The sequence below is a fragment of the Cygnus olor genome, chromosome 24 (assembly GCF_009769625.2).
Source record: "Cygnus olor isolate bCygOlo1 chromosome 24, bCygOlo1.pri.v2, whole genome shotgun sequence".
In the NCBI taxonomy this organism is placed as follows: domain Eukaryota; kingdom Metazoa; phylum Chordata; class Aves; order Anseriformes; family Anatidae; genus Cygnus; species Cygnus olor.
Window position 1 is genome coordinate 2,115,669 of NC_049192.1, and position 26,722 is coordinate 2,142,390.

The following is a 26,722-nucleotide window of genomic DNA, read 5'->3' on the forward strand; positions in this document are numbered from 1 at the left end:
TATGCATTTTCATTGACAGCAGCAATTTACCACAGAATGGCATTAATTATTACGACGGCCTGTTGAGCAGCCTGTATAACGGATTAGGCAACAGGCATTGGTGGTTGCTGCCTCCGGCTGGTTTCACGTTTGTCCAGGCAGAAGCAATGATGGCTGTAATTAAAAAAAGTGTTGTCTCCTGGTCTTATTCTCAAGAGTGGGTGACCAAACAGAGAAAAATGATTTATTAGTGCATGGCTTTCAAAACAGTAGCTGAGGCACTGCTGTCTGTCAGTCAGATGCTGGTACAGAAAGCTGAATACCCCACAGATAAAGCAATTTGGGAAGCAGCAAAGACAAAGAAGTTGTGACAAAGCAGAGAAACAATTTTCCTTGAACATGAGAGTTTCTGCACGTCACAAGGAAGGAGCCAGAGTGGTGGTGCCTGCTCAGCTGATGAAAGGCAGACGGGGACAGAGGAGCAAGGGCAGAAACAGCACAGACAAATTAAATTCCCTGAGTCTGTCTGGGCTGCATGCATCTCTGACAGCAAACCATAAAATATAAAGAATAAGGATCCTTACCCTGGATAGAGTCCAAGCCAACAGTGTTGCAGTAACACCATGAACCCATTTCTGCTTTAGTAAAATATTAGCTACACTTTGAAGTGAAAACAGGACAATAGATCATCAAGGTCAGACAGGGGTTGTTCACATTACCCTACAGACACTGAGTTTTCATCAAGAATGAAAGCCCAATAGCCAAATTATTCCTGCATCATGGACCTCCCTGGAATACGAGCTGAGACAATTTTGGCTCAGGACAAGCAGGAGGGCAGCAGGTCGGCTGGTATTTGTTTGTGTTTCCCCTCCCAGCCCCGCAGTTTGGTGCGTAGGGCTGTTCTCCCTCCAGCACTGCAATCGCTATCACAGGAGCTCAGATATCAGGCTCTAGCTCATCTGCCCCGGACCCTGGGCTGCATCCCCTCTGTAGCATGGTAGGAAGGGGCTCGGGTGCTGCAAGAAGCAGAGGGGTCAGGACAGGTCTGCTCCTGCCCGCAGTTGCTGGAAGTGAGTGGATGATTCTGGTGCAATAGGAAAGGCGTGCGCTCGGAAAGTGTCCCCAGGGGCTGAGCAGTAATAAAGCTGCAGGAGAATGCTAAGGTTTCGAAACTTCCAAGAGGAGAAAACCCCACTTTCTCTCCCTTTGCAAAGCAGCTTCCTCCTCTACCTGCCTGCAGGCGTCCTTTCCTCGGCACTGCTCCTCCTGCATGGCGCTGTCCCTGCACAGGAGCGGGATGCTGAGCTCCCAGAGAGTAGTGAAGGAGGCAAAGAGAGTGTGGGTGCAGCATCCTCCCCACCGGCTCTGACCGTGACTGTGTGCTCTGCTTCCAGATGCTGGCCCCCTGCTCCTGCACCTCAGTGCACGAGGGGCCTGCCCCTCACCTGCTGCACGCCTTTGCAAGGGGTGAGAAGTGTGAACTTACCGTTCAGTGGTAAGACGTGTGGTTTGAGGTATAAGACCCTCTGTATAGGCTACAAAGTCAATGAAATCGGATAAATAATGGTAATTGTGACAGCACAAGCTGAGGATGTGCAACAGAACCCAGCTCCTGCCCTGAGCTGTGGTCCAAATCCCACCCTGATCAATGGAGAGGTCCTCATGGACATCACCAAGCAGCCTCAGCTCCTCCACCAGTTAGTGACACTGCTGATTTCCTTCGGTCGGTGAGGAGCTGTGTCACCACTTCATTCATATTTTCTCGTTAATAGAAGGTTGTGGAACATGGAAAATATCTGTCATCCTTAAATGGTTGATTTCGAGGTGCTGATGTTGAAAGATTAGCTTCCGTGAGCACTGACAGAGCAGGGAGAGCCATGTGTTCACCCATTCACACCCTGACACCAAGGCAAATGGAGGTCACACTGCAAAAACCTAGTAACGGGAAAGGAAATTAAGGGAAGGAAGGCCCTGAACAGCATAAGCAAATATCTGAGCAAGGTTAGTGAGCAATCAAGGAACTCTTTCTTTGCAAGTGAATCACCAAATCCCGCTCAGCAAGAAGCACGTGCACATGCACTGCAGGCAAATGCTGACGAGCGTTTGGGTCTCAGGTCTCAGTCAAGTCTCAAGAATGGGTCTTTTGGGGAACAGACGAGGGCTCTCCTCCTCCTTCTCCTCCTTCACATTGCTTCATTTTTCCAACACTGGATGTGGCAGACGCTGGCCTCGTGCAGGGATGCTGGTGTGATCCAGAAAGCCTTGGCCAGGTGCTGCCTGCAATGGGTGAAGCCGCAGCAGGAGCTGGCTCCTCCTTGAGGGCACAAGGAGCTCATTCTGAAAGAGCAACAGGCTGTGAAGGAGCCTCCCGGAGGCACCCGGATGGCAGCGCCCTCCCTGCCTCTACCCGCTCACACATGGGCCTCTGCCCTGGCCAGACACCCCCAGCCTGATCGCTTCTGAACACAGGGAAATACACAAACACATCTGCTCTCATTTGAAAATATACAAAATAAGAGTTCCTAAGCCTCATGCTTGCTGACAATTCGTACAAAATAAAAATAACCCAACATTACCTATTTCATTTTTTTTAAAAATCACTAGCATGTAGAGACGTGCTCACAGGCTCTTGTGCACATCTGAATGCATGCCATTGCCAGTAGGGACTGCATCTGCTACAAAAGGACACCACGGTGAATTCAGACAGTTTCACCGACTAGAAACATAATTCCTCAAAATTTTGACATACACAGACTCAGCACAGTTTCAAATTGGGTTTGTTTACAGTAAGTGCATCAGACTTCCACAAAATGTGCTACTGAGTGTCAGTAAATTACAATAATGCACATAAGAAGTTTTTTCTATTCAGCAACCACATAGTAAACTTTTTTTGCATAGTAAACTTTTTTCTACTGATAAGGCAGAAAATACCATCTGAAAAGGAAACACAGATTTTTTAGGCCTGCAGCACCTGTGAGGACCTATTTTCTCACACAATGCACCTACTTTCAGCCAGAGCACGGCAGCAGAAGCAGCCTCAAAAGACTGAAACCAGACTTGCGAGCACTGTCTTTAGCATCAGCTGTATCATAGTAGTTCCTACCAGACACTGGGCGGTCATGAATATACAAAGAGTTTATAATTTAAACAATACTTTTATTAAATTATCATAGCTTATGTCTGCAAGCAAGAGAAATACAGAATTTTCCCTTGTAAAGTGTCCTTTGATAGAAGTCAGATATGTGAGTGTGAAGCTGATTCGAACAAACTCCATATTTCCATTTAAATGCAAGACCCTGCTGATGCATCTGCCTGTTCACCTGGGTAGCAAAACACCAGGAGTTTGATCCAACTTCAGCTGCAGTCAGTGGGATTGCTCTGGGACAGGGCGTTATTGTCCTGCGAGGGGTGCAACCTGCCAGCAGCCTCGTTAGTGGGTGGTTCTTGCCTCCCACTCTAACGAGATTTCTCCATCCAGTCCAGAAGGATGTCCAGCTCGCCCAGGGATTTAATTGCTGCAGATGTGATATTCAGCTGAAAGGCATATAAGGGAACAGGTTGATAGTGAGTACCACCAAGCCTAAGGAGACTCTGAATGGCTGCATTAATTACTGGACAGAATCATCAACTTACCCCTTCATAGTTCGCGAGTATTTGCTTAAATTTCTCAGTGGATTCCTGCCCACACAAGCACTTATTTTGATTATGCTAGAAAAATGAAATTGAATTCATTAGGCAGGGGGGGTCATTTTTAAAGATATGAAATTCCTTTCTAGTTATACTATCTAGTTAAACTATTGTATAATATACACTAAGATCTTGTTCAATTGTGCAAAAGGCTGCGGGTCCTTAAATCAGACTTCAGCTTAGGACACTTGGGTGGACAGAGAGACAGTTTTTGAGAGCCACCATGGGAGCTGGCTGATGAATGAGCAAATACAAAAATTTCTTAGTGGAAATGAACTATTCATTTCATACTTCTTCATATTCTTGTTAAAATCTTTTTTTATAAATAAATATTTTGTAACTTATGAAGCACTTAGGTTTATTTACGCGCCAAATACTAACAGCTGAAACTGAATGTTAGCAACAAGCAAGACTTACACACTGCTCGAGTTTCTTCTTGATGCTGAGGAAGGAGTTGGCTATGCTGCTGATTTTCCGGTTGATGTATGAGTCCTCAGTCTGGCAGTGCTTGAAGACTTTGTCCATGTAGAAGTTGAAGAGGTTATGGATGACACAGCATCGATCTGAAGACTTAAGTAATAAACTCTACTTTTAAGAGGTCTTCCAGAGTTCTACAAACCCGTAGTCACCCGTCCTTCTCTCCACAGCTAGACCAAGCCGTCTCTGACGCTAAACACAGAAGCTGACAGCGTGATGCTTTGTGTCATGAAAGCTTTTCCAGCCCTGCTTGGCATGTACTGATAATATGTATAGATGGGTATTTTAGGCTGATTTTCCAGATCCATCCTTAGCACCAAAATAATCAGCTGATTTTGTAGCTGGGTATTATAGGCCTGAAGCAGTGGCCCGTGTCTAGTACCTTGGAGTGTGAGAGTTGCAAAGACCTTGTTTATATTTCTCAGGAAACCAGGGGCCACCACGACCACCTGGCAGAAAGGAATGGGAGCAGGGCGAGCACCAGCAAGCGGCTGCCCACATTTCTAGAGAAAGGCAGCCAGCTCAGCGAGCCCACACCGCGCAGGAACTGCAGCAGGACACCCACCTCTTTTCACATACGTGATCCGCATCACTTTATCCTCCCTGACGTGTTCTTTCTGTCAGTGCCTGTGCTTCGCAGGAATTTAGAAATTGCACTACTACAACTCACCAAACCCTTCTGAAATGGCATTCTTTATAACTGGTGTTAGCAAGCGAGCTGGTCAAAATTAGTCAGAGAAGTGGAGGCACGGTAAGGGCGCCTACCTTGACCTTGTGCAGAGACTGCGGGTGTGACAGGATGCTCAGGGTCCTGATGGGGTCTCGGGCTTGCTGCATGGGAAGAGAAGATGTGGTGATGGATGCACCAGCTCCACAGGGCTTTGGGAACTGCTGGCCACACGGATCCACAGCTCCCCGGGAGCCCGTGGCAATACTTACGATGTTTGCTTTAATTGCAGTGAAGCCAGACCTGATCTCGGTGACACTCATTGAAATCCTGCAGGGTCCGAAGTGGAAGATTTTGTTCTCAGCTGCCGGCATCAGACTCAACCAGCAAGTCACGGAGCAGAGGCAGAGGAGTAAGTGGGAGCCCTTCATGCTGCTGCCGGGGAGACCTGCTCAAGCCTGTGTTTCCTCAATGTCTCTCCTCTAAAAAACACAGAAGAAAAATAATTCAATAGTTCTTATTAAGATTTCCAACAAATTGTTTAATGTTCATTGCTCACCTCATCACAGTTTATATGTAAAATACTAGCTGAAATCACAGAAGTAAATACATCTGACAAGTATGTCTGTATGTATATGCCATAAGCTAAATAGCACAATCATATTTCTGAAAATATACACATTCTATATAGCACTGGTTGTACACATGAGGTATGTATGTCTAAAAGCAACACACTGATTGGTATCTCTTAACTATTTCTTCTTTCTTCCCCAGGTGCCAAAGAAAAAAAATATATAAGAACAAGTATTTACTAAAAGATCCCAAAAGAAGGAAAAAAAATGCCAGTAAAAGGTTGCATGTAAATAGAAAAAGCTCTTCTCCAAAATTTTCAGCAGATAAATTAGGTATTTAAAAGTCTACTGGGCAGCTGGACTGAAGGTAAGTGTGACTGAAAGCAGCAGATCCCAAAGGCTGTTCCCAAAGGAAAATGCTTTCTCTCTGAAACAGCACTGATACATCAAATGTAGGTTTTGTAAGCACTGAAAATAAAGGCTATTCATAAATAAAAACCTCACAGCAGCTTGGTATAGGAGTACCAGGAGTTAAAAGGGACATGCAGCAGAAGGACAAAACCAGTACCTTACCTTCTTTGCCACGGGTTCACCCGTCTTGTCGACGTCTGACCTGGAGAGCTCCGAAGAACGCGTTTTTATCCAGGTACTGGGAGGAAATAGCTCTCGGATTAACTTTTGGGACTTTTCTTGCTTTTCCCAGCATATATTTCCCTTTGTAATTCCAACTCTTTCACCCAGAGGTGTTTCCCTTGCATCTGGAGGCGGGAAATCCTGGCATTGCTGCCGCCTGGGGTTGGGAAGCTGCGACCGAGGGGTGGGGGCGGCATCTCTGCCACGCAGCACTCGGGGCTGCAGGTCCCCCGGCACGGTCCTGGCGATGCCCCCTGGCCAATGCAGGGGGAGTCAGGAAGCCACTGAGGCCATTCTTCACTGCTGTCCTGGTGTGTGAGACCTTCATCCTCTGTTTTTGGGAGACCCTGCTCTCAGGCTCGCTGCGGGGATGGGTGGATGCTCGCCTCCATCTGCGTGTGCCTGGTGTCCGGAGACATTGGGGTCCGAGAGGGCAGGGCTTTGGGACAGCAGCTCCCACCTCAGGGCTGCAAAAAGTCCTTAGGTTTTCAGGAGCACTGGTAACTTGGGTGAGCACTACGCACAAACCAAAGCTTGAAGGGGATGAATTTCACTCAAACCTTTAAAATGTACCAGCCCAGTGGCAGCAGGGCAGTTCTACCCACAGGCAAAGACTTTGACTGCAAGGTCCATGCTCACGCCGCTGCGAGCATCGCCTGAGAAAAACCTGATGGTGCAGCCAAGGTCCTCGAGCAGAGCTGGCAACTTCTCACACTGGCCTTTTGGATGCAGACAGTCCCCTGGGAGCAGGGTTTGCCAGCCGGGGCATGCTGTCATGCAAAGGGGGCAAAATCCAAGTGGGTTCACCAGGCTTTTGGCTCCAAGGTTAGGTTAGCTGTTTGTGTAACCCTTTTGGACATAGCCAAGTACAGCCTGCAAACAAAAATGAGCAGTGAAAAAACCTTCTCAGGCTCCCTGTACCCAGTAGGGATGCTCAGAGGGACCAGAGGGGGCAGAGGTGTCCTTGCAGCCCCACAAACCAGCCAAGATGCTCTGGGGCAGAGCAGGAGCCCGAACACGGCTGTTGCAATGCAGGTCTTGTGTGTGAAAGCCTGTGCACGGGGGCTGTTATTTCAAGTTTTGCAGAGTGAGTAATTTATTGATAACTGAGCTCAATCTTGAGAGTATATCTATCATCACAGTAACACTAGGCAAATAGATTTTATGCCCGGGCTAGTCACAGTATTGCATACAGCTGAAATTACCACGAATGCACCCAACATGCCTCCCTCAGCCCCGTGCCTTAGCACTATCAAAGAAAACAGCCAAAAGGCAGGTCCAAATCTGCAGCAGGTTGCATTTGCTCTTGCCGAGGTGTTGGAGTGCTCGGCAGCACGTGGCTTTAATCTATGCCTTCCTCCCCAAATTCCCATCTGCTGCACGGAATTGCAGCAAAAGGTGCGCTCGCAGCAGAGGAAGAGGCACCCGAGGGCCCTGCAGCTTTCCCAGGCAGCCGGGTGCACACCCAGCCCAGGTGAGGAAATGAGGGAAGAGGCAGCGAGTTCTTACTTCATTATGTAAATTGCAGATGAGAAGAAGGGATTTCTCTTTTCATTTTGGTAACTGAACATCTTCCTTTTTGGTAACTGATGCCCTAAAGGCAGGTCACCAAACACCAGCAGGCAAGAAACTGTCAGGGGTTAAAATCGGCCCAGCAGCCCGTGGGGGGAAGATGATGGGGGTAAGAGGGGAACAGGAGGGAGATGTTGGACAGGGGGCCTCAGGGCTTTGCTTCCCTACATATTCAGCATGAACCTGGGGGTCCCTTGGCCTTGCTGTGCTTCCACTCGCAAAGCAGCAGCAAGAACATGAGCCTTGCCTCGAGTGAGAGAGAGAACAATGATGTTGGAGAGTGTGGGACAGGATCCATAGCTTTTCCTTGTGTTTTTTCAAGTACATGCACAGTGATGGTGTTTGACTGTCAGTGCTGCACCTCTGAGGGTCCCCAGCATGTGCCTTTTGGAGAAGACGGGGCACAGTGTGCCTGCTGAGGGCACGGCAGGATTTCGGCAGGCATTGGACCAGCTCCTGGTCGGAGCAAATCTCCTCGGCTCAGCTTTCCCCACGCAGATACGTAACAGACTCTCATCTGCGTGCCAGCTGCAGCAACAGGAGAACATCCTCAATAAAACAGCAAGCTGTGTCTCATACGCTCTGGGAAGGAAGAGGAAAAGAATAGGGATTTCTGAACCCCGGTAGCGTGACAACGCAGGTGAGATCAGCTGGGAATTGACTCCCTGAGGCGTTCTTGGCATAATTAAGGCTTTCATGTACAGCTGCACGCTGGGACGTGGTCCTGTCTCCCATCCTCCCAGGCTGCCGGCAGCAAGTGGGGGGCTCCTCCCCAGGGCTTTCATGGCAGGCATGGTGGGATGGGGCACAAGGAAAGTAGCCGTGACATAGTAACACACAACACAGAGGGCTGTTAGCTGGCTGACACCATGATAGGGGATTAAAAGGTAAGAAGACAAGCCCTGAACATCACTAGCTTGCCTCAAAGTTATTAAAAAAGTGGAAAGCAGCCCTCTGAGCAGCCTGTGGTCTGCTCGTAGGCTCCCAGGGGCTGCAGCATCTCCCTGGAGAGCCATCCCTGTACACGCCACATGCTGCCAGCTTCTGAGTCTTGCTCGTTGGGATACAGCACTGATCCACCAGCTAGTCAGATATCCAAAAGCTTTCGTTTCATCCTAAAAAAAAATAATTAAAAAATAAATAAAAAACACCAACAATAAACAAACAAACAACAAACTAACTTAGAAAAAAACATCCACCACCAAGACATTGTGATCTGAATAGGAGCCGTGCTGTCAAGAACTGGCCACACACACACATCAACACTAGATTTCCAGTAAAGGATTTCAGTGATAAGGTACCAGTTTCAACAGTGCATCTCAATGTAGTTTCATTCTGTAAGGAGATCTGATAATGCTTTGCAGACCATTCTTGGTTTGCCATTCTGTACTGTATTACTCATATTTCACAGCAGTTTTAGGTGCTCCAGCATTTCAGATCTGAAGCTGATAATGGTTTGTACACAGATCCCCAGAAATAGACAACATGAATGACAGAAATGCCCGTAGTAATTTTAATAAAAAAAAAATAATCCAGACTGAACTGCAAAGACCAGTGACAATATCTGAGCTCGAGGAGATCTTCATGACATGTTTCGGGAGAAGATCCACAAAAACCAACTCAGCCACCCAGGACAAAAATGTTTGAGAAAAGCAGCTGGTAAGACTTACCATCTCTCTTGGTGATACTGTAGCTAACCAAGACCCTTGCCAAAGGATTTCCACAGGCAGAGGAAAACATTTTGACTTGTTTTTTATGCACAAGAGTAATTCCTCAGGTACTGCAGGGCGCTGTCAGGCTGCCCTGCCCTGATCAGCGCCAGGTGCTGATGGGACGATTAATTGCAGCCATGCTGCAGCTCTGGGTGGTTCTCAGCCCCTGAAAAAACAGCGGTTTCGGTGTCAAGCAACCACCTGACCCTCAAATCTGGAGCCCTTCTCAAACGTCATTTGAACAAGTGCTGATCTGGACCGGTCCTCCCAAAAGGCAGGGGTTTGCCCCGGTGCCCTGAGGACAGTCCCTGCCTCGGCGTCACTCTTTCCATTAGCTTCTGCACCAGTGCACGCTGCAGCTCACGGTGGAAATGTGTTGCCCTGCCCCGTCCCGGCCTCCGAAAACCTGGCTGCTCTTCTGTCTCTTAATTAGTGCAGTTCATTATCGACAGAAACCAGGGACCTGTTATCAGAGCAGCCTCGCCGCCTGCTCAGCCACAGCTCTGCAATGCTGCTGACAAAAGTAGAAAATTGTTTTTCTCGGTAAACTCATCAAATGACTCAGAAAGAGCTCTGTGAGGAATAATCGGCTGCTAGGTGTGGTACATTATGTGCCCTCTTCTCAGTCACGTTTCTAACCATAACCACTTTAATAATTCTGAAAATCGAGCTCTGAGTCCCGCCTGTTGGGGAGCGGCAGGCTGGGCACGGCTCAGCCTCACCCGGCGCAGCTCCTGCTCGGCCGGGGACAAGCGAAGCACCAAGCCCATGGAGCCAGACCCCAGATGATGCCAGGATTTCCAGTGGGGAGCTGGCAGAGGGGTCCTGCCCAGGCCCGCTCCCATCAGGGCTCAGGAAAGGGTCTCAAGACCTGAGAAATGTGCCCTAAAACCTTAATTTTCCTCCATCCGTAGCTGTTATCCTAACACCCTGCACGGAAACGCCCTGCTTAACACTGCAGATGCTCCACTTTGGCAGGCACACTTCTTTCCCCAGGTTTAACTTCTCCAGAGCTGCTTTTCCACGGGTGCCTGGAAGAGCCTGGGCTGCAGGCACGCAGCCCCAGCCGGGCTGATCACAAACCCTAAAGGGGCAGCCTGGGGCTGTTGTTGCCTCAGGGGGGCTCCAGGAGAGCACCCTGAGGTGTGACACCACCCTGAGATGACATCTGAGCACCGTGCTTTAAAGCATCCCCTGGGTGGAGATGTCAACTCCTGTCCCTCTGGAGCTGCTTCTGCCATTTACCCGCAGCATCGGAAAGGGGACAGAGCCGCGGTTGTCCCCGGGGAGCAGCTTCCCACTGCTGCAGTGGCCCTGGGCTCACGCTGGCCTCGCTGGACATCCTCAGCTCGTGGCTATGCTGGGCTGCACGTCATAGAAAATGCCACTGCCTCAGCCACCGCCTTCACAGAGCAGATGCGATGTCATGCGTATGACTCACTGGTGTCAGGGCTCCCACCAGGCCAGGATTTTACCCAAAGAGGATATAAAAAAAGCAAAAAAAAAGAGTGTTTTGTTTTTTTTTTCTTTTTCCCTCTAAGATTCATCTTTGTGGAAGGAGAAAAGCGTGGTGGAGGATCTTGTACACTGACATAGCTCTTCTGCAGAAAACCATTCATTTAGTCACTGGTGTAGGGGGGTGGGGGGTGTTGAAGGTTAAATACTTGCTTACCCAGTTTTGATAAAAATGTGAACTCATATTTTGGTTATCATAAATGGCATCTTCCTCAAAGGGAAATGCATATTTCAGGTCTTTACAGTGTCATAGCACAGCTAAAGAGCATCTCCTGCTAGCTTGTTCCAGCTGCCCACCGCCCCGTGCTTGCAAGGCAGCGTCCCTCGCCGTGCCCAGAGCAACAGCTTTGGGGATTGCTACCTCGGGGGATTGGATGGAGGAACGAATTGCTCTGGGAAAGTTTTCATCCTGAACCTGCAGCAGTCGAGGAATTTTCCATAAGGTTTCGCAGTCACCCTGCTCGGGTACCCAGTCACTTGTGATCGTTTCTGCAAGATTTCGCAGCCAGAGAGTGAACTTTGATGATTTGCTTTTTTCCTTTTCCCCGCTGTGCTAAGGAAATTGGCCATTTCAGCAAAAATTGAGGTAAAAGTGCCTGAGAAGAGCTTCCTTGCTATTGAAGATAAACGAAAGCTTCCACTAACGAATGATGTAAAGCCCAGCACCGGTGCTGAGCTAGGCACTAGCCCTCATACACACGTATTTCAAAGACTCAAATCTACCAACGAGACTGAACACAGGTTCTATCAATGAGGCTTTTTCAGTTTCCAGGAGGTTTCAGAAGCCTTTTGATGTGGGCATCCGACACATTAATAATAGGGCTCCTGTAAACAAGCGGTGACACCAGTGTACAGGGGGAAAAAAACGATGAAGAAGAGCTGTGACCTCAACCCACGTCGGCAGCTCGGCGGTGGCCTGCAGGGCTGCATGGTGCTGCAGGACCAACACTCCACAGAGAAACGAAACTTTCTTGAAAGGTCTTTCTCGAGGGAGAGAGCTGGGCTCAGTGAACACGAGAAACGACCGAAGCAAATTGACTTCCACTTTCAAAACCCACGAGAAGCCCCCCACACTTCTTCCCTGCAGGATTTAGATTTGTTTACAATGCTCAGTTCTAATTTTAATCCTTTTTCTCTCTTGTAATTAGAGCCGCAGTCGTTATTTGCATTACCATTTATTGCAGTGTTTCACTTGTTCCTGCAGTTCTGGAGGGCTCCTGTGGGGATGCTGCTGAAGGAGCAAATGAGCACCTTGGAAAGGGGGCAGCTGGTGACAGGAGGTGGAGATATGAAGAGGAGACAAGAATAAAAATAGCCAACACTGGAGAAAAGTTCTTCACTTTGAAAATTCAAGTGAACAGACCCAGAATGTGGCATCGCTTATCAGGCTCTGTCTGGAGCAAATAGAGATTTAAAAAGAAAGAAGAAAATGACGCAAAATTAAAAAATAATAAATAAATAAATAAATAAACAAACAGAACATGCACAGAGTTACTGGGGCTCATTACCCCTGCTTCTAGATAAGCAATAGCACACCAAATACTTCAAAATACACTAGGTGCAGCCAGTGAGGGAATTGTACCCTGTGGGGCCGTTTCTCTATGAAATATCAAACCACTCCTTCCCTCCTTGCAAGCTTCAGACAGACAATAGCTTTGAATGGCACAGCTTTTAAAATGATCTGTAATGCCCAGGACAGAAGGGGACCAGCCGCCAGATTCAGCATTTTTAGAAAGCCCCTCGGCCTCGAATTTGGGCGAGCGCTGGAACTGCCTGTCCCACGGAGCTGGGGTTTGTCCGGGAGGGCAAAAGGTGCTGATGGTGCAGGCACTAAATGATGCCTAATAGAGGAGAAACTGACTGCTCACTGCTACTAACTCCATTTTTGAATTATCTGGGGAGCAAATGAATCACTCCAATAGCCAGGCAGAGCTCTCATCGATTCACCTTTCACCAAAACTGAAACACGTTTCAGTAAATTAGCTGTGGAGTCTGTACATAGCCCATCTCTTAAAGACAAGTTTCGGTTTTCGCTGGGTTAATATTGCCTTGAGCATGCACTAACTCGGGACTGGAACCAGTCTCAATTTCACAACCATGAGGTTTTGTGCCTGCGAAGCAGAGCGGGGCAGCCCGCGGACACAGGGCGAGGGCTGCCCCAGCTCGAGAAGAGAGCACAGGGGGGAAAGAAAACAAAAGGGCTTCTGCCAGCACCTCGCAGCCCCTCGGCTCTCCCATCTCCTATGTTATTTGTTGACGGAAACCAGCAAAAACCCAACAAATCAGAGCTGCATCACCTGGAAGTGTTATCAGGAATGATTCCTCCGTGCAAGGCTCAGACCTGCGCATCCCAAGAGAGCGCAGGGTTTGTCCCACCCTCCATGCCAGGGCAGCCCAGCTTCTAGGCATAAATTCCTGGAAAGTAACGGGCTCTGTCCCTCGTTCCTCACAGCACACTGCTGCCGTGCACAAAGCCACCAGCCCAAGCAGTGGCAGGCTCTGAGCCGGGATGCTCGGGGCTGCAGCTCCCGTCCTGCCCTGCCCCAAGCTGCAGGCACAGAGCCGGGGACATCCCACTGGATATCCCATTTCCAGCAAACCTGCTGCCAGCCAGGAGGAAAGGGTGATAAATGGCTAAATGGCAGGGCTCTTCTTTCCTGAAACAGGAGAGAAAGCTAGCAGAGGGCGTTTGCTTCAGATCTTTTTTCTCCCCTTTTTTTTTCCTTCCTCTTCTTTTTTTTTTTTTTTAACACCAGTTTCAGAGAGGGGGGTTTCCACATTCGGGTTCATCTGCCACTTCCTACTTAAGGCCATCCTGAGCAACATGGAAAGCAGCCACAGAGAAGGGACCTCAGCGCCTGATCCTGACGCTGAAGAGGATCTTCCACTGGCTGCAATGAGAAGACAACTCCCAGGCACGGTGTGCGGACAAAAGCAGCACAGGCAGGGGCAGCTCCCTCAGCCCACTGCCCACAACCCACCCTTCTGTGCTCCCAACAGCAACATGAGTGCAAGGACACCCTTCCCATCACTGGACACTGCTGTTCTCCACACCCATGCTCACTTCGCCTTTGCATCTTTGCAATTAAAATACCTTTCAGGAGGTATCATATTTAACAATTAAAATTTGAATTAACCACAGATTAACTAAAATTTATATTTTAACAGTAATAAATAAATTTTAGGATGTTAAATTGGTAATAAATTTAACCACCGGAGGTATTTTATACATCCAGATTTCACCACCAGTTGTAAACAAAAAATGAAAACCCCTCTTGCAGCTCGGAAGGGCATGCCAGACGGATCATTTTTTATCAAAAATCTCTGCTTACACATGAGATCAAACTCAGATTTCTTTTCCTCCTCCTGCCAGTAGCACAGACCGAAAGCACAGCCCTGCACTGAGATGCCAGTTTCTGACTGAGGCGTCCTTCATCTTTTGGAAAATGTGAATTGAAAAGCATCTGCTAATTATGAATCAACTGAAAACAACCAAACGCAAGGCAGGGGGGAACTCGAGCGATTCTGGTTTACTGCATTTTTCTCTGAAGGAGCAGCAGCCTTGGGGGTGATTGGTCTGGGAATGTGCATTATGAAACTCGTTTCTCTTGCCTTGGCTTTTCGGAGGGGGCTCAGAAATGTCAGACCTAATTCCTCCCGGCATTGGCACCACATTTCTTGTCCAGGCGAGTGACACCGCGTCACCCAAAACCCGTGCCGAGCCTTCGCAGCACTGCTTGCCGGGGAGTCCCCAGGGGCCACCGCAATGTCCCACCAGTGTTTCAGGCTGGTGGCAGCAGCGGAGGCGTGGGGGGAAACCCGGGGGCTCTGGCAGCCGGGTGACTCCACCGCGTGCGCCCACGCTGCCTCACCGCCTGGCACGTGCTGGTCTGCGTCTTACGGCATGGAAAAGAAAGCCCGGGATTTCTCAACCACTCTGCAGCATGCAAATTGTAATAATAATAATAATAAAAAAACTGACTGCTTCTCAGCCCGGCAGCTGGGATGCCTCGGGGCTGTGAACTTGTTTTGGCATCGCCATGCCCAGGACCACCGGAGGCAGGGGATGGGTGAGCGGTGGGAGCCGAGGGGTGGGAGCTGATGGCTCACCCGTCCCCAGTGCCCCGAGGATGGGGACATCACGCTGTCCCCTCACAGAGAAAGAAAAGCTGAGCTGTGGGTGGGCAGGCAGTGGTGCACCAAGGGCTTTCCCATCCAGGAATGGGTGCAATCGCCAGCAACTCACAGTGCCAGTGCTACGGGGCTTCTAAACCCTTCTGTTGCCCTTACTTAGCAAAACATTTCTTTGGAGGCAGCCTTTTCGGTCTGCTCAAGGTCTGAGCCACCAGGGCCCTGCTTGGCTTCAGGCTGGGGGCTGATGCTCCTGCAGAGAGTGAGCAGAGCTGTCCCCGTAATTCACCTTGGCAGTCACGTTGTGCTGGCTGCTGAGCAGCTGTTCTGCCTTATCTGATCTCAAAAAATGCAATAACCAGTTTCTTTCTTATAACCATTCATAACTGTGAATGTTTATTCTCTGTATTATTGGTCATAGTGATGATGCTAAATCATGACAGAGACAATCTTCTCCAGAAGATCCACACACCTCAGTAATACCAAGAGTAGAAAAAAGAAACTCATCAGACAGCAGTTGTGAAATGAACTGTAGAAGAAAGAGTTGTTCAAAATTGGCTTGATAGGATGCTCAAGATAAAAGGCACTGCAAGAGACATTTGGGCAAGTCAAGCTGGACCATATTTAGTGTATTTTACATACTTTCACCTTCTTAACTTACCTGCAAACATACTGCTTTCTTCCAAGGAAGCCCCGTTGGCTGCCCCTGCTCCTGCAGAGCACATGCTCCTCACTCCTTCATTTCTGTAAGGACAGAAATAGGGCGGCACTGCTAGCATCTGAAAACCCCTGCCAACAATTCACTTCAGAAGAAAAGAGAAGAAAGTTAAGGACAGCTCTGTTGGTATTGCTCCCCTGCAGAGCAGGAAATAGCCTCACATGGAGGAGAGCAGCAGCCTTTGTCTGGAAGATGTCCTGACGCCACCCCAATGGGCTCATCTGGACACCTAACGGGGTGTTGCAGGAGCAGGGACCTCATCCGCGCCTTTTGCACTCCTGGCAGAATGGCATCAAATGTCTACAGGCACGCCATCGGGGGAGAACAGCACAGCTCCATCTTCTGAGCTGCCTGGGGGCACCCTGAAATCTGATGGCAGGCCATGACACAGGGATGCTGTTCCCTATCCTTATATATTATAATAATAGCATAATGTATAATACATTGTATTATTATATATAATATATAATAGTATCTATTTTTTATTATATCAATTCAGTGATTTTATTTAGAGTCTACTTAGAAAACTCTTAAAATCTACCACTTGAGAGAGATGATTCCCTGATCTAATTGAAAAAGACATGGCAAGCTCCAAATATTGGAAGTTTTATTCATGCAATTTTAAAAATGCAAATATTTCTTCATTAAGTTAATCACTGAAAAAAATGAATCTATGGACCAGAGGAAGTCTCTGTTACCTAAGGTTTTTAGGTCAAGATTCCAGCTTGGCTTATGTCAGATGGAAGTTATGGACCTACTAAGAAAATGTTATGTAAGGATCTTTCTATGTGTCATATTAGAAGTCACATTAGAGTTCATAACAATGTCTTCCGTTCATGATTAGTAACCTGTTCCTGGACACTTAGATGTTACATGACAAAACAATTAATGACATTGGTTAAATTTCCAAAGAGTAATTTGGGATTTACCTGTTGATATGAGGTTGATATGAGTCACATTGCAAATTCCGACAAGAGTGCTAGAAAGCAGGTTTCCAGAAGTGAAAAGTCCAACGTCATGCCTTGACAGCAAAAAAAAAGTTAAAAAAAAAAAAAAAAAAAAAAAAACAGTCCGCTTTATGTTTCACCCATCAGGAACTGTTAGTCATCGGAGAGGGTGCTGCTTCTGAGAGCAAATGAAATCGCTTCAAAGCTGCTATTCGTATACGGTGAATGAAGGGCCACAAAGCCTCCTATTTCCCCAGTACGTCACAGACAGCAGTTCTCCTGTATCTGAAGGGATGAGAAATGGGGAATTTTGGAAAAAAAAAAAACAAAGAAACACACCATTATGGCAGCCTGGAAATCTAGGGGATTCTTCAAGCTGTATCTACAACAGTACATAAAACACACAATGTTCCCTTGTCCAAAGGAGGTGACTGAGACCAAGAGGGGGAAAAAAAAGGAAAAGCTTGCCCCCGTGGAAGCTTGCCAGCATGAGAAAACCCTCACGGATGGGCAGCACCTCGGTGAGATGCACAAAATGCCACCAGCTCCAGGGGGATGCTGGAGAGCACGAAATGCCCCCAGCCCCGCTGGCACGGGGACGGGCAGCACAGGCTGCCCAGGGCCATGTCCAGAAGCCTCTCCTTGCACACTGAATACCTCAGTTCAACTGCAGGGAGCAATCCTGCCCTCCTGCTGAGTACTTCTTTTGAAGATGCAGCTCCTAGAAGCTTGTGGGAGGTGGGGTAGAAGTGTACAAGTGGCTTTTGAGTAATGTGTGCTCCTTCCTGAAACGATCTTCTTGGCAACCATGAAAGCTGTTTCCTAAAGGTTTAGAAATACACCCACGTCCCCGGACACTCTTTAGGAAAAGGTGCTTTATTCATTCATGCAAGCACTTCGTAGTACTGCAGAGTCAATGCATTTCCACAGCAGTAAGCAAGGGTGAGTCAGAGCGAAACTGCACCGTCAAGATCTCTGACACGGCGAAGGAAACGCAGGTAAACACAGCCGAGTGCCGTGCGTGCGCAGGACGGTTTCCTTTGTGGAATGGACACATCTGGCTTACGCCGTCTGTGTACCAAAAAAAACAACACAGGTTCCAAAACAGGGAGGAGGGAATTGCACAAGAGTGAGAACCGCTCTGAATTGTTGGGGTGTCGAGCTGAAATGACTTCATGGAGAGCCACCGGTTGCTCAAAATAAGAGAGGTTTGGAAACAAGAACTCAGCTCCTGGGCAGGAAGGAAGGCAGGCAGCTGCCGTGGAGATGACCCCAGCCCAGGAGCCCCTTGGCCAGCACCGGCGCTGGAGCTCCCTGGGTCTCTGTGCTGCAAAATGGAGCTGCCCAACTGCCCTCTGTGAGTTGATGCTCGCCAGCAGTGCCAGCACCTCAACCAAGCACTAAGACCTGAGAGCTGAAAGCAACCCCCCAGAGCAGGGGCTAGGTTTGCAAAGTGGGTCCTGAGGCTGCTTCGTTCCCCAAATTGCACCAATCCGCACAGGTTTAATTCATTGCTTTTGCACCAGCTGTGCCCTGCACAGACGGGGGCCACCTCGAGGTGCTTGGGGAATCGCAGCCTGCCCCTTCCCTGCACCCCAGCACAGAAATTTCGATGGCCCCATGAAATTTGTGCAGCCATCCAGGTCTTGGTCGTGCAGCTCATTGACCTGAGGCAGATTGGATTTAATCCAAACTAAAATCTCGCAGTGGGGGAGCCAGGGTTGAAAGCACCGGTAGAAACGGGTTATGTTCAAAACTACTCATTTTTGCTGCTCTTTCTTCTCCTTTCTCACAGCTTCTGTTGCTGGTCAAGGGAAGAAACCGCACTGATGCATTCGAGCAGGGGAAGAAAAGCGGGGACTGACTTCATGACACATGCTGTGATTCACATAAAACTCCTGGTGTCCCTGCAGTGATTCACTACCAGAATTCACCAGGAGGATCCTCCCTCTTGTCCCTTGGAAAAGCAGCAATATTAACATCAAAGAGAAAACAAATCAGAACACAAAATCCCACGCTAGTACTGTAGTAAGAGAAGTTACCTCAAGGCCTTCAATTATTAGTAATTCATCACTTTGCCCTTACTCATGCATACTCTGACACAGAACATTCCTCTCTTTTTCTCCTAAAATAATTAAAAACATCTAAAAATAATCAAAATATATGTCAACAAACAATACTTTGCATTTTTCCAGCATTTTTTTGCAACAAGCTCATTCGCAGATGTTTGTAAACTCACATGAAAAGAGGTTCAGTGCAGTGAGGGAGGTGAGAGTTGAAGTGATGTGTCCAAAGCAGCAACCTGGAGGTTGGCTGGGAGGGACGCACTACTCCAAACTAACAGAAAAGCTTTCAAAGGCCCCCTATGGCCGCTCTAAGTCCAAATTTATCTTCACTTTCTCTTTCTTGAGCAACAGATTTGTTACAGAAATCTCTATCGTGAGGAAGCAGGGGCCTGTGTGTATAGAAATCTGTGGAAAGAGAGTGTGAAAGAGAGGAAAACGGAAAAGACAGACGTCAGAGGAGTTATCTTCAGCACCGAAATGGTAGTTTTATCAGCCGGGACAATGAGTCTCGGTTAGCAGAGCACATCCAGTTCATGGAGCCAGCACTGGGTGGCTTGGACGAAGTTACTGCCTATTTCTAGGAAATGCAACAGGATTCAAGAACCAGAAACAAAAGTGTTCATGACCTGCTTGGACACTTGGGCACCACCTACCAGTGTGCAAACAGCGGCTCCCATGACACAAGCCCAATTAAAATCACAAGCACAGGCCGCTGCTAAGAAACACCTTAAAAAGAGATTGTTTCTCTCATTGCTGGTGGGGAAGCGGGCAGGAGAGAGTCCTAGCACCAAGCTCTGAGCTCCAGCTCCTCTCCCCTGCAAAGGACACGAGCAGCGGTGCAGCCTGAGCCGGGCTGGGCTCCCTCACCACATCCCCAACGCAGAGGAGTGATCGTGTTAGTGCCCAGGTGAAATACCAGCTGGAGTTTGGAGCACGCTCCTGAGCCTGCTGGAGCCTGTACAAATTCATGTTGATGTTAGCAGACATAAGCATTAACTGAATAATAAATAAAAAAAAGATTTAAGAGTGCCATGTATTTGCATCAGGGTGATAAATGAGGAGACAATGTATTTGAACAAGTTCATTAAAAGCAATGGTACTGCATTATCCATGCTGCTGGTGATCCTAAGTGGGGGCTAGACATGGAGATTTAAAAATAGAAACACTTTTTCCCCCTAACAATAGAGCATTCTTCTAAAAATAAAAAAGTGGCTGTGAGAATGCAGAAGTAACCTCACACAGCACCTTTTCTTCTTCTCATTGTATCTAAAGCTTTCCTCTTTAGCCACATTTAAATTTACAAGAAGCAAGCAATGAAAAAAAAATGCAGTGTCTAAGCACAAAAGATTTGATGGGGTGTGAGGAGGGGAGGGGGGTCAAGAGAACAGGAAACCAAGTTGACGGGAAACACAAGTGACATTTGCTTTTAATGAATGACTTATAACCCTAATATTGCTCGTCAGGAAGCGGGGAGAGGAAACTGAGAGATGTTTTGAGAGTATAAATGAGGGGCTCAATCAAGGTGAAGACTGCAGATCTGCATTTTACCCTCCAGTGAAATTCAACCGAGAGCTGGACTAAGAGGAAAGGAACTCATCTTCACAGCATGCGAACCTGCTGCGCGGCGCTGCTGCTGCTCCTGGCTGCCAGCACCCAGCCTGCCAGGTGCTCACCCGCCGAGCCTGGCTGCCTCCACTTGTCTGACCTCCTGCCTGCAAAGCTCAAGGAGCTGAGGATGAAGTTTGAGGAGATTAAAGACTACTTTGTAAGTATGACACCGGTTTGTCTCTCCTTGTCTCTGTCCTTCTCTTTTTTTCTTCTCAGAGTTCAGTGATTTGGATGAGGGGACTGCAGCTTCCCCTGGGCAGAAATTATTTGGTTGTGCCTGATGTTATGGGCTGCTGCGTGTGAGCAAGAAAAGTTGTTTCGTTGCTTGCTGAGAGACAATATGCAAGGTTTTTCTTCCTAGTTTTAGTTATAATGAACTCGAGCAATTTCATAATGAACCCTGCAGACCTCGCTGGGCAGACTTCCCCCTGAATGCTGCAGAGCAAATTATTCACTGAATTAGTAGGAAGGGACTAGACTCTTCCTCAGGGCCATGAGGTCCAGCCCTTCTGAAACCAATACTAGACGAAAAGGGAAATCTTTTGCTATCGACTTTTCTTTGAAAGAGCCACAGAAGCATGACCAAAGGACTGGAGCACCCTACAGCAAGGAGCGCCTGGTCGGGTGCCTGTGAAAGGTCACTGCGCCGCAGGGACGGGGGCTGCAGGGAGGAAGGGCGCAGAGCCAGCAGCACGAGGCACTCAGAGCATCCATCTGCCTCTGCACAGTGCTGACAGGGGTGGTTGCTCACACCCAAGTTACTATTTTAGTTAGTGTCAGTACGATTTAGCAATAAAACGAGATAACCCTCCAGATTCAAACCCAGACTAATGCCATGGTTTGTATCAAATGAACACTGCCAGTGGGATTTAAGACTTCAAGCTGGCTGTAAACCTTTCAGTTAATGTTAGGAGTGAACATTCACCCCTCAGAAAAGCTTCCGAGTGCCACAGGGCAATGTTTCAGGCACTGTCAGCCCACCCCCTGCACCGCCCCAGCCCCCCAGAACTGAAGGCACAGCAGCAGCACCACGAGGTGAAGCCCCCTTGGGGTGCCCGGTGCCCCGCTGGGTGGGGACCCTCAGGACATCAGCAGCAGGCTGGAACCATCCTGCCCCCGGGAGCACACGAGCAGCCAGGCTGCGTGGAGACCTCTCTTGAAGCGGCTGCCGTAGCTTTGACACCTATCTGGGAAGCGGGGTGGTGTGGTTTGCAGGCAGCGCTCTTATGTAAACACCGCCTGCAGCTGAAGCGGGCGTGCAGGGCTCCAAGCGCAGGCAGAAGGCTCACGCTAACGAAAAAATCAAACTGACGTTTGAGATTTCGTGAGCTTGCTGCTACGGCCCCACCAAAAAAAAAAAAAAACAGGGATTCCTGTACTTTGCATTACTGAGCTAGAAACCAAAGGGTGCTCTGTGCTTGCTCCACTGAGACCATAAATGCAAACAAGCAAAACAATCCTTTGGTGCGGCACAGTGGGAAGTGGTACTGCCTGCCTAGGTAAAGCTCATCTTTCTTTTGTATTCTCCTACAGCAATCCAAAGATGATGAACTTAGCATCCAGCTGCTCAGCTCCGAACTGCTGGATGAATTTAAGGTAAGAATCATAATTCTCACCTGAGCCCACTACCCTCCACCCTTCAGCCCGTTTTTTGTAAGAAAGGAAGCCGATCCTAGCTGGGGGCATTCCCTGGTGTCCGCCAGGGATGGCTCTGCAGCTGGCTGTGGCAGGGCTGGCATGCGGCCATCCCCATGTTGTGAGGGCTCTGACCACCGTAAGGGTACCAGTGCGTGCTGCCACCAACACAGCCACTTCCTCTCTCCCCAGGGGAACTTCGGCTGCCAGTCGGTGTCAGAGATGATGCGGTTCTACATGGAGGAGGTCCTGCCCAGTGCCATCGAGAACAGCGAGCACCAGAAGCAGAGCGTGGGCGACCTGGGCAACCTGCTGCTGAGCCTGAGGGCGATGATGAGGCGCTGTGTGAGTGGGCTTAGCACCGCGGCACGGGGCGCAATCGGGCACTCACGGGAGCAGCGCTGGTCCCAGACCAGCAGCAAGGCGGGGAGCAGGAGCTGGATGTCCCCAAGGGCAGGAAAATAGGGGCAGGAGCCAGGTGGGGATGCCTGGGAAGGGGACAGGGTCTGGTGCTGCACAGCACAGACCCCACGAGGATGCTCTCCATTAGACAACCAGTACAACAGCAAAGATGCTCAGAAGCACCGTTTATTTGCAGCCTGACAAAACCTGGGTGAAGAAACAGCGGATGGGGGGCTGGGGGGCTGCCCCTTACCTGGCTGCCGTCTCGGTGACGATGCCTCTCGCTCCCTCGGCCATGACCCCATCCCCAGACGCAGGCTGAGTCAGACGGGACCAACCCTGCCCTCACCGAGCCCGGGAGCCGGAGGGAGGGAGAGCACGGGGCTGATACCGGGGTCCCAGCGGGCTCTGATCTCAGCGCACGGCACGAGGCAGCCCCGGTGCCCGCTGCGGGTGCCCAGAGGAAAAGCTCGGGCATGCACGGGGAAGGTGGAGACCCGCGGCGGCAGTGACGAGGGACCCGCAGCAGGAAGGAAAACTGCTGAGTTAAAGCCGTGGTCTCTTTCCCTTTGCAGCAGAGGTTCCTCACGTGCGAGAAGAAGAGCAAAACAATGAAGCAGATTAAGGAGACGTTTGAAAAGGTGGGTGCCTTGCTCGGGTGGGTCAGTGGGTTTTAATGCTGTCCTCACACATCAGGGCAGGTGTCAGGAGCTGAACAGGCAGAAGCCTTTGATTATGTGAATGCTTAATACGGAGAAATCCAGTGAGCGAGGCTCAGAGGAGCAGCTGCTGTTTCCGTGAGTGGGTGGGGAGAGAGAAACTGGAGCTTTCGGTGGAAAGAGAACATTTCTAGGGATTCTGCATCGCATACGCACTCGAACTGCAGCGCAGCAGCGCAGTATCAGTGAATTAAAAATCACCAACTGACTTTCACCTGCAGATGAACGAGAACGGAATCTACAAGGCGATGGGGGAGTTTGACATTTTCATCAACTACATTGAAGAATACTTGCTGATGAAGAGGAGGAAGTGAAAGCGCCCGCGGGGCAGCTGTCACACAAAGTCCTGCTACTTCTTCAGAAATCACATTGGGCTGAAAGACTAAGTTATGCTAGGGCTCAGGGCAAGAGTTACAGGTCAATAGCAATTTAAAGTTTAGTATTGTATTTAAAAGTTATTTTTTTAACAATTGAATTTAATATTTATTATTTCTAATACCTCAGTGTTTATGTTTACACATTTTTATTTTGAGAAAAGTATGATGACCTTGTAAACTACTATTTATTGTTCAATATTTTATACTGTTTATGATAGTGCTATTTTATTCATAGCTTCAAAACACCCAAAGCAGCATTCTTCTGCTGAGCAGGTAAATGAGCTGAGTTTATCCTGAGTATAATTGCTCTGAGCATGGTCGCTTGGTCAAGAGCTCTTCCAGCTCTGAGTTGAGCAAAGTTTAATTGCAAACACCCCGTGAGCACTCTGCTCCTATTCTTGCCAGCTATTTATTTATGCAATCAAATGTTTCCGTGCATAACCATGTCACTAGCTCTGGTTCTCCAGTTGGAATTAGGCACTGAAATATTCCAAATTATAGCATGGCCTTGCACTGAGAAAAATAATCATAAAAGTAACCAATGGCAGGGTTTTTTTTTTCCTCCTTTACAAGGAAAGTCCTGCACTCCAGCAAATGCTATGTGAACATGCCTCAGCAATAGCTCGGTTAAAACCCACCTCTTGACTTCAGCCTATAGATTAGTCCAGGTTAAAGAAAAGTAGTGATAGGAATTAAGCTTTTGGTTCTAATAGAACTTGACTTAAATGTTGCTGTCAACTGGCTTCCAGAGTCGCTGGGTCAGACACTCTGCACTTTTAAGAATTAACCTTAGTATTTTCCAGTCTTTGATTGGGTTTTACCTACTGTTTGTTTTTTCTTTTTAGAAGCTAGAGGGTATTTAATTAACCACCATTTTAAGGTGGCTTGGGTAATTTGCATTCAAATTCATAAAGCTGCACGCAGCGCTGGCAATATTCAGGTTTGCTTCTAACTAGCTGCACAAGGAGCTGCAGCAGACGGGGGCTGGGAAAGAGGCTGCAGTGGGGCTCCACTGCCCCCCGAGAGCCTCTTGTTTTAGGGGTCCTCACCCACCTCGCCCCCAGTCTCCTGCATGCCCCATGTGCACTGCAGGACACAGAGCCAGAGGGAAATCCGATAACCCCGAGGCATTTGCTTCTAATATTTAGAAGTATCAGGGCACCAGTATGATGAACCACTGTCAGTTTGCTGTTTGCTTTCCTGTCATTTGTAAGTTACCACTGACTAGTCTATTTATGTGCGATTTACTCCTTTTTGACACGTGGGGACAGAAGGGCATTCCTGTGGGCAGCATGCCCAGCACCGCAGCAGGACCTGCCCCGCAGCAGTGGTGCTGCTCGACACGGTGCCATTGGCTCGAGGGCAGTGCTGGAGGCAGATGCTGCAAAAATCCACACCACCTTCCTACCTGAGCACCTTCCTACGGGTGCTCAGGCCAGCTCCTGGCTGCTTCTCCACCGGGCTTTTGCCTTCAGGGTGGCAGGGAGCTGAGCACAGCCCCGGCACTGCAGCGCACACTAGCAGAGCCTCGGTGTAAAACTGCTGTTACTGCATCAACTGTTCCACGTGGATCTGTATGAAAAGAAACCTTTTATTTTTGCTAATAAAGACCTCATGATGAACAAAGCCTCTCTTCTGTTCTTCCAAGCTGCTAACGCGCTGTAGACCAGCAGCAGTGTCCAGATGCCGTGGCCAGCGGGGCACGGCCCCGGGGCAGGCAGGACCACCAAGCAGGCGATGCATGCATCGATGGGCAGGGAAGCAAGGCGACCCGTGGGCACCACATTTAAATGCAAATCTCCGAGGAGGCAGAAATACTCCCTAGAACAAACTACCTGCCAGCGATTTCCTAGCCTCTGAGTTACACTGGAGAAACGCTGGCCCCAGCGTGGGTCCCTTCAGCCTCTAACTCTCACAAGCATTTCAGCAATTGCCCTTTTCAGAGCAGCTTTTACAGTTAAATAACAGTTTATGTGCCAAATGTCATTGCTAATCTCCAGGACTAACGTCCCTGCCCCTCCCTCCCCTGACTGACAGCACACAGCACTGCTGCCTACGGAGCTGCTTTTAACTTTGCATTTGTTCTCCATCAGGATGAGGCCTTGATCCTGGATCAGACAGGAGATGCCAGCTCCACTCTTGACTAACATTAGTTACCGACAGACCTGCTTGCTTTTCCTCCGCTTTGGGATCGCATCTCCATGCACATCCACATGCGTACACCGGCAGAGGACCTGACCAAGGAGGGGAAGGTGTGTGCACACGAAGCCACAGCTCTGTCACCACCAAACCCGGGCACAGCCATTTCCAGAGCCCAGCTCTCGCTGACACCAGGGGCTGCTGCTGGCGGGCACCCACCCGGCGCCTTTCGGTTTCAGTTTCGAGCCTCTTCTGTTTTCACTGCTTGTACATCTTTGCTTGCCAGCCAGAACACTGAGTGCTTGCTGGCAGCTGGGGTTTCTTTCCTCACTGCATTAGAAACAAGAATATTTAACAGGACAATTTTGAAGCCAGTTTCTGCCTACACTTCACTCCAGTGTCGGTCAGTGTGACTGCTGTGTTTGCCCAGGAGATTCCTTGCATTCTTGGCAACAGCTGCCCAGTGCCTCAAAGCTTCATCCAAGGCAAGCCAGGTGCATGTGCTCCCTGCCCCGTCCCGCATACATTTTCACCCCTTTGACACAACTTTTATTCCAGCACCCGAGGCACCAGCTCGGGGCAGGAGCCCGAGGGCCCTCGTGAGTGAGATGGGTGCTCAGCACCCTGCCCCAGGGAAAAGGCAGCGTCAGCTCGGCGGCGGTGAGTTTTTCAGTAAAGCACAGTCACTCTGGTTAGAGTAACCACAGGAAGGAAGCAGATGGGATGCCTCTTGCTGTATGGAGAACAAAGGTTTCCAGTTACCTGGCGCTACTGGAGCCGCTTGGTACGGAAGGTGGCAGAGACAGAGAGGTGAGCACTCTGCAAGGGACGCTGCTCAGGGCCACCAGTGCGGAGGTGCAGTCCTGCTCCTCCCAAACTGGGTGAGGAAGCGGGGGGGCAAAAAGGTGCCATAGGGCTCCCAGCCCCGGGCATGGGTTGACTCAAGGGAGAGAGAAACAAGTGGCAGGGCACAGGGCACCAGATCTCCATACACGCTGCGTGTGAACGAGTCTGTGCCATTTGTCACCAAAACACGGGGAGGTTTGCATCATGGCATGGACCCGGTAGGCAAAAGCACGCAAACACACCTATGACTAAATGTATGCCTCATCTCCAAGAAGTTTTAGGAAGGGTGTTCTGGAAAACCCAGCAGAAGTTGCCTGGGC

General features: G+C 49.1%; 2 protein-coding genes and 1 long non-coding RNA gene across 3 annotated transcripts; 1 reads left to right on the forward strand and 2 right to left on the reverse strand.

Annotated features, from left to right (window-relative positions):
• Positions 1-3,192: 3,192 nt before the first annotated feature.
• On the reverse strand, positions 3,193-5,278 carry LOC121059363 (interleukin-20-like). Its single transcript, XM_040536134.1, has 5 exons — positions 5,083-5,278; positions 4,909-4,974; positions 4,084-4,236; positions 3,613-3,687; positions 3,193-3,513 (listed from the first exon to the last, which is right to left on the reverse strand). The coding sequence occupies exons 1-5, from the start codon at positions 5,239-5,241 to the stop codon at positions 3,436-3,438; spliced, it is 531 nt and encodes a 176-aa protein (XP_040392068.1). The 5' UTR covers positions 5,242-5,278; the 3' UTR covers positions 3,193-3,435.
• Positions 5,279-14,820: 9,542 nt separating this feature from the next.
• On the reverse strand, positions 14,821-22,804 carry LOC121059366. Its single transcript, XR_005814550.1, has 3 exons — positions 22,575-22,804; positions 16,593-16,895; positions 14,821-15,689 (listed from the first exon to the last, which is right to left on the reverse strand). It is a non-coding gene; the product is annotated as an uncharacterized LOC121059366 (long non-coding RNA).
• IL10 (interleukin 10) lies at positions 20,214-25,403 on the forward strand. The gene is made up of 5 exons (XM_040536136.1): positions 20,214-20,441; positions 21,818-21,880; positions 22,112-22,264; positions 22,897-22,962; positions 23,262-25,403. The coding sequence occupies exons 1-5, from the start codon at positions 20,283-20,285 to the stop codon at positions 23,352-23,354; spliced, it is 534 nt and encodes a 177-aa protein (XP_040392070.1). The 5' UTR covers positions 20,214-20,282; the 3' UTR covers positions 23,355-25,403.
• The last annotated feature ends 1,319 nt before the right edge of the window (positions 25,404-26,722 follow it).